Source organism: Penaeus japonicus, unplaced genomic scaffold, assembly GCF_977035675.1.
Source record: "Penaeus japonicus unplaced genomic scaffold, GWHDUDI00000001_assembly GWHDUDI00000001, whole genome shotgun sequence".
Classification (NCBI taxonomy): Eukaryota; Metazoa; Arthropoda; class Malacostraca; order Decapoda; family Penaeidae; genus Penaeus; species Penaeus japonicus.
The window spans coordinates 7,517,011-7,524,510 of NW_028234403.1; the positions used below are offsets into that span (position 1 = coordinate 7,517,011).

The 7,500-nt window shown below is 33.3% G+C and overlaps 1 protein-coding gene across 1 annotated transcript in view; it reads right to left on the minus strand.

Moving 5' to 3' along the window:
• The window catches only part of LOC122247777 (uncharacterized), a 96,655-nt gene that overhangs the window by 667 nt on the left and 88,488 nt on the right, over window positions 1-7,500 (minus strand). Inside the window, exons 10-11 of the mRNA XM_086541170.1 lie at window positions 7,183-7,316; window positions 2,384-2,531 (exon numbers count right to left, since the gene is read on the minus strand). Coding sequence (XP_086397296.1) covers window positions 2,384-2,531; window positions 7,183-7,316 — 282 coding nt within the window. The remainder of the gene's footprint in view (window positions 1-2,383; window positions 2,532-7,182; window positions 7,317-7,500) is intronic.

Here is a 7,500-nt window from a genome sequence, read left to right on the forward strand (position 1 = left end):
TGAGATGCGTTTTTTTTGTTTTGTTTTTTTCTTCTTCTTTTCCTATGATCAGTGAACGAATTATTGACCGATAGTGATGCGATGACGGGAATGGAGGTTAATGGAAAAGTCTCAAGACCAAGTGAAAAGCATCTGTAATCATATCGCCAAAAAAAAAAAAAAAAAAAAAAAAAAAAAAAAAAAAAAAACATCTGCAGCATATCATGAAATAGCGAAATATGTAGATGAACAAAATGAAAATTCAAACATATCATCATCCTCAGTCTGACAGTCTGTGGCGTCAAGAATCAGAATATGAAGCATGATCAAATGCGAAGTAAAGACAAGGAGATCTCTATTGACATCCACGCAGGCAATCAACAGCCACAGAAAGAGAAGTGAAATTCCTTTTTTTTTGTAAGCCAGAATAAGGAAATAGTGAGGTACACGTGCATGTGGGCGGGGTCACATGCGCGTGTAAGCTATTAGATACGGATTAACAACTCACGACTATTTCTCTTTGCGTTGGCGAGTCTTTAAGGCTTTTCGGTTCAACGGCATTTTCTCCTTCATGCCGCCTCTCTTTACTCGTACCTAGTTCTAACTATCTACAGGCTTAAACACTATATATACATACATACATACATATATATATATATATATATATATATATATATCTGTATGTATATATATCTATATATATATATATATATATATATATATATATATATATATAAATGAATAAATTTATATATATGCATATATATAAATGTACAAATATATATATATATATATATATATATATATATATATATATATATATATATATAAATGTGTGTTGTATATCATCTAAACCTACTAAAGTATATGGCTATACTTGTACCTCATATAGTCTCACCTTCCTCACCTTATTGCTGAAACGAAACATAGCAGTCATGTCTCTAAAACACACCCCATCTAAGGATGGGTATTATCTCGAAAGAAGCTCCTAAGTGCCTAAGAAATCTCACCTAAGTGAAGGTACTTTGTAACTATAATATTCTTTTTACTAAGGTCCCGACCCTCAGCGAGAGAAAATTCAATCGCTTTAGCTCTGGTTTCCAAAGTGTACCGAAGCTCCCACCTATACATGTACTCACTAACTGGCGCCGTCTGACTCACGACAGCGGTCTCTAGAGTACTCAGAAAGCTCTAAATACTAGCAGTGGATCTCCACCTCTAAATCAGTCGCAACGGATTCGTTTCTACTCCTCGTAGCTACGTCAACTAGAACCTACTCAGACCACGAACTTGTCTTCTTCCATTCAGCGCCATCTTTCGCAGCCAGCCTCAGCAAATGTAACTAAGTGACAAAAGCGTTCGAAACACACAGTGTCGTTCTGGGTGCCTGTGTGCCGACGACATAAATCTACGACCTGCTTTCCGCACGACCTCTGCGTGTTGTGCTGTGGTAGCGAGCGCCAACAGCTCTGACACCGCAACAGAAATCAGTCTCACACGAGCTTCTAATGGCATCTGGAGGACGAGGTGATGTTTTACATAATGTTTAAAAAAACAGCTTTAGAAGCCTGTGAAAATGTTTTATGTTGCTCTTTTGTCACTTACACGTTTTCGTTCAAAAATGCTGGAGTAAAGACATAAAAATACGAAAAATAGTGGATCGAATTATTTTCCAATTTCAGCGACAAAACAGTTTGCGAACTGCCGTCCCAGAATCACTCATTTGGCGAGAAATCTTTGGAAACTACAAAGCAATCATTATCTATTGTGAATATCCTCACTCTTTACTTGTTTCTTTTCCTTCGGATCTGGCTTTACGGGCACCTTTACAGGATATTCAATGACTGAAAATGGGAGACACGAGAGTTAGTGGAGTCCCCCCTGGGTTGATGAACGACGAAAATGGGACTGTTATCTACGTTTATACATACATATGAGTATATCTATGTATATCTATATCTATATCTATATATATATATGTATATATATGTATGCATATGTATATAAATAAATACATATATACATATATACATATACACAGACACACACGCACACATACACACGTAGACGCGCGCGCACACACACACACACACACACACACACACACACACACACACACACACACACACACACACACACACACACACACACACACACACACACACACACACGCAGGCACGCAGTACAAAAATACTGAAAAAAACAATTAGCATACGGAAAAGGCAGGGAATATATATATACATATACACATATCACGAACAAGAACTCTAACTACGCTATATCAAAGAAAAAAAAAAATACCGACCACAATTATATCAACAGTAAAATCACAACAAGAAGAAAAAAACGAGGGGAAAAAGCCCCCCCCCCAAAAGAAAAAAAAAAAAAAAAAAAAGCAAAGCACCTGCAGGCAGAAGGGTCCCTCGAACGGGAACGGCCTGTTGGGTGAGGGAGGCGATGAGTCTCCTGAGAACGGCCTCCTGCTGAACCCGGGTGAACGGCTGAAGGCGAGCCACGAAGCGGATGAGGTACTCCACGGTGTAGCGTATCTCCTGTGGACGGACGGGGTAACGGGGTTAACTAGGTTTCCTTGGTCTGTGATGACTTAGGACGCTTGTGGTATTACGTGAATGAGGTGGATAGATAGATAGATAGATAGATAGAGAGAGAGAGAAGGAGGGAGAAGGAGGGAGAAGAGAAGAGATCCCCTATTACCATTTACTCATACTAAATTCATTCTATTTTTTTTCTATTTCTTGTTTTATTTCCTCTCCTATTTATCCTCTATTACCATTCACTCATACTAAATTCATTCTATTTTTTTTCTATTTCTTGTTTTATTTCCTCTCCTATTTATCCTCTATTACCATTCACTCATACTAAATTCATTCTATTTTTTTTTCTATTTCTTGTTTTATTTCCTCTCCTATTTATCCCATATTACCATTTACTCATACTAAATTCATTCTATTTTTTTTCTATTTCTTGTTTTATTTCCTCTCCTATTTATCCTCTATTACCATTTACTCATACTAAATTCATTCTATTTTTTTTCTATTTCTTGTTTTATTTCCTCTCCTATTTATCCCCTATTACCATTTACTCATACTAAATTCATTCTATTTTTCTTTCTATTTCTTGTTTTATTCCCTCTCCTATTTATCCTCTATTACCATTTACTCATACTAAATTCATTCTATTTTTTTTCTATTTCTTGTTTTATTTCCTCTCCTATTTATCCTCTATTACCATTTACTCATACTAAATTCATTCTATTTTTTTTTCTATTTCTTGTTTTATTTCCTCTCCTATTTATCCTCTATTACCATTTACTCATACTAAATTCATTCTATTTTTTTTCTATTTCTTGTTTTATTTCCTCTCCTATTTATCCTCTATTACCATTCACTCATACTAAATTCATTCTATTTTTTTTTCTATTTCTTGTTTTATTTCCTCTCCTATTTATCCTCTATTACCATTCACTCATACTAAATTCATTCTATTTTTTTTCTATTTCTTGTTTTATTTCCTCTCCTATTTATCCCCTATTACCATTTACTCATACTAAATTCATTCTATTTTTCTTTCTATTTCTTGTTTTATTTCCTCTCCTATTTATCCCCTATTACCATTTACTCATACTAAATTCATTCTATTTTTTTTCTATTTCTTGTTTTATTTCCTCTCCTATTTATCCTCTATTACCATTCACTCATACTAAATTCATTCTATTTTTTTTCTATTTCTTGTTTTATTTCCTCTCCTATTTATCCTCTATTACCATTCACTCATACTAAATTCATTCTATTTTTTTTTCTATTTCTTGTTTTATTTCCTCTCCTATTTATCCCATATTACCATTTACTCATACTAAATTCATTCTATTTTTTTTCTATTTCTTGTTTTATTTCCTCTCCTATTTATCCCCTATTACCATTTACTCATACTAAAATCATTCTATTTTTTTTCTATTTCTTGTTTTATTTCCTCTCCTATTTATCCCCTATTACCATTTACTCATACTAAATTCATTCTATTTTTCTTTCTATTTCTTGTTTTATTCCTTCTCCTATTTATCCTCTATTACCATTCACTCATACTAAATTCATTCTATTTTTTTTTCTATTTCTTGTTTTATTTCCTCTCCTATTTATCCCATATTACCATTTACTCATACTAAATTCATTCTATTTTTTTTCTATTTCTTGTTTTATTTCCTCTCCTATTTATCCCCTATTACCATTTACTCATACTAAAATCATTCTATTTTTCTTTCTATTTCTTGCTTTATTCCCTCTCCTCTTTATCCCCTATTACCATTTACTCATACTAAATTCATTCTATTTTTTTTCTATTTCTTGTTTTATTTCCTCTCCTATTTATCCTCTATTACCATTCACTCATACTAAATTCATTCTATTTTTTTTCTATTTCTTGTTTTATTTCCTCTCCTATTTATCCTCTATTACCATTTACTCATACTAAATTCATTCTATTTTTTTTCTATTTCTTGTTTTATTTCCTCTCCTATTTATCCTCTATTACCATTCACTCATACTAAATTCATTCTATTTTTTTTTCTATTTCTTGTTTTCTTTCCTCTCCTATTTATCCCATATTACCATTTACTCATACTAAATTCATTCTATTTTTTTTCTTTTTCTTGTTTTTTTTCCTCTCCTATTTATCCTCTATTACCATTCACTCATACTAAATTCATTCTATTTTTCTTTCTATTTCTTGCTTTATTCCTTCTCCTATTTATCCCCTATTACCATTTACTCATACTAAATTCATTCTATTTTTCTTTCTATTTCTTGTTTTATTCCCTCTCCTATTTCTCCCATCTTCCCATTTACTCATACTAAATTCATTCTATTTTTTTTCTATTTCTTGTTTTATTTCCTCTCCTATTTATCCCCTATTACCATTTACTCATACTAAATTCATTCTATTTTTTTTCTATTTCTTGTTTTATTTCCTCTCCTATTTATCCCCTATTACCATTTACTCATACTAAAATCATTCTATTTTTTTTTCTATTTCTTGTTTTATTTCCTCTCCTATGTTATCCTCTATTACCATTCACTCATACTAAATTCATTCTATTTTTTTTTCTATTTCTTGTTTTATTTCCTCTCCTATTTATCCCATATTACCATTTACTCATACTAAATTCATTCTATTTTTTTTCTATTTCTTGTTTTATTTCCTCTCCTATTTATCCCCTATTACCATTTACTCATACTAAAATCATTCTATTTTTCTTTCTATTTCTTGCTTTATTCCCTCTCCTATTTATCCTCTATTACCATTCACTCATACTAAATGCATTCTATTTTTTTTTTTTTTTCTTGTTATTATCTTCCTCTCCTATGTTATCCTCTATTACCATTCACTCATACTAAATTCATTCTATTTTTCTTTCTATTTCTTGCTTTATTCCTTCTCCTATTTATCCCCTATTACCATTTACTCATACTAAATTCATTCTATTTTTCTTTCTATTTCTTGCTTTATTCCCTCTCCTCTTTCTAATTTCCTTCGTCTTCTCTCTCTGCTTCTTCCCCTTTTTCCATTATCACTTTTCTTCATCTACCTTTTTTTTTCTTTTCCTCCTCATTCCATTTTTACTTCATTCTTATTCCTCTTTACTCATTCTACTTCTCATCCTCTGCCTTCTATTTTCCTTTCTACTTCTCATTCAATTTTCATCCCTGCTTCCTCATTCCACCTCTCTTCCCCCTTCCACAATTCCAATCATCATCCATCTAATTCCATTTTCCTCTCTCCTTCCTCATTTTACCTCTTCCTCCTTTCCACCAGGACATTGCCAATCTCGCCCTTCCCTCCCCCTCCCCTTCCCCTTCCCCCTCCCCCATGTCAATAAAGTCGATATTCCGAAACTCATTAAGAACCAGGAGAGTGTTTTGCAGCGTGATTTATGAGAATATTTATAGATCTAAGCTGATGATTATCGATGTCTTGCCAATTTCTGAAGATGAAATTGGTGTAAATAATTTTCTGATGAGATTATCGTGTGGCACGATTCGAGCCTAATTCACTTGTAGATAGATCAGTGATAGATATATTAATGAACTTTTACACAACAGATCCTAGAACTTCTGCTAGTAAATATGTTAGCCAGAATATATATAAGTATCACGAAACTAATATCATAATTATTAAAAGTAGTGACGGTACAGCTGTGAATATACATATGAATGCACACACACACACACACACACACACACACACATATATATATATATATATATATATAGATAGATAGATAGATAGATATACACATATTTACATAAACACTTACACACGCGCACAAATTGAATTGTATTGTGGAATAATTATTCTGTGTCCTCGCTTGATCCAGCAAAATAGTCTGGATGACTTACTAATTCAACAATAACCCCCATCTAATACCCAAAAAACCCCCCACCTACGCTCCCTTTTCTCTTGCTACCATCTCTCCCCCCTCCCCCCCCCCCCCCCCCCCCCCCCCCCCCCCCCCCCCCCCCCCCCCACCCCCCCCCCCCCCCCCCCCCCCCCCCCCCCCCCCCCCCCCAAAAAAATTTCTTTTTTTTTTAAAGAATCGAATCAAAAACTTAGTGTGAGTATTGTAACTCTTGAGAAAAAAGCAGCAGCAATCATCAGTAATAAATATTAAATTTCTGATTGCAACGGATTATTAATAAAATTATCTAGCTTATTTTCACTTTTCTTTTATATTTAAGAAGTCTAAATAGATCTCCCTGACAATATATATATATATATATATATATATATATATATATATATATATATATATATATATATATATATGTGTGTGTGTGTGTGTGTGTGTGTGTGTGTAAGAGAGATGGGATGTGATGGAAAAAAAAGTTATTTCACCCCTAGTATTCAATATTCACATCCAACTTAATTAATGTAAAGATTATTTCTTATAAATCACTTTTATCTCTCACAACCATTTTTCACTTTTAATTTTCACCTTTTTCCTGATAATTAAGGACAACCTTTGTGATAGATAATACTATTCATACATACATCTTGTACACCATACCCCCCCATCCCCCCTTCAACCTCCCCTTGAGACACAGAAAAAAAAAAAAAAACAGGGAGAGGAACAACAAAAAACAATAACGAAACAACAAAAACAGTAAATACATCAATCGCAACTCGTACCTTAAGATCTTCCTCCTCTGCTTGTTTACGTAAATCTGTCTGTGAGGCGAGTTCTTTGTAGCAAGAATTGTCTGTTAATTTCTGGTCGTGGATGCCGTCGTTCAGAAGACTATCAATACTGCGTTCTGGCAAACCTACAGGAAATACAAAGAAAAGGTGAGGTAACCTGGGTTGTGTTTTTTTTGTGTGTGATTTTTGTGATGTTCTGCGTAATCTGTGTGTGGAAAAGAGTGAGGGATGTGAGTGTTGTGTGTATGTTTTTTTTTTTTTTTTTTTTTTTTTTTTTGCGTGGTTATGTACGTCTGTGTACGTGTGTAT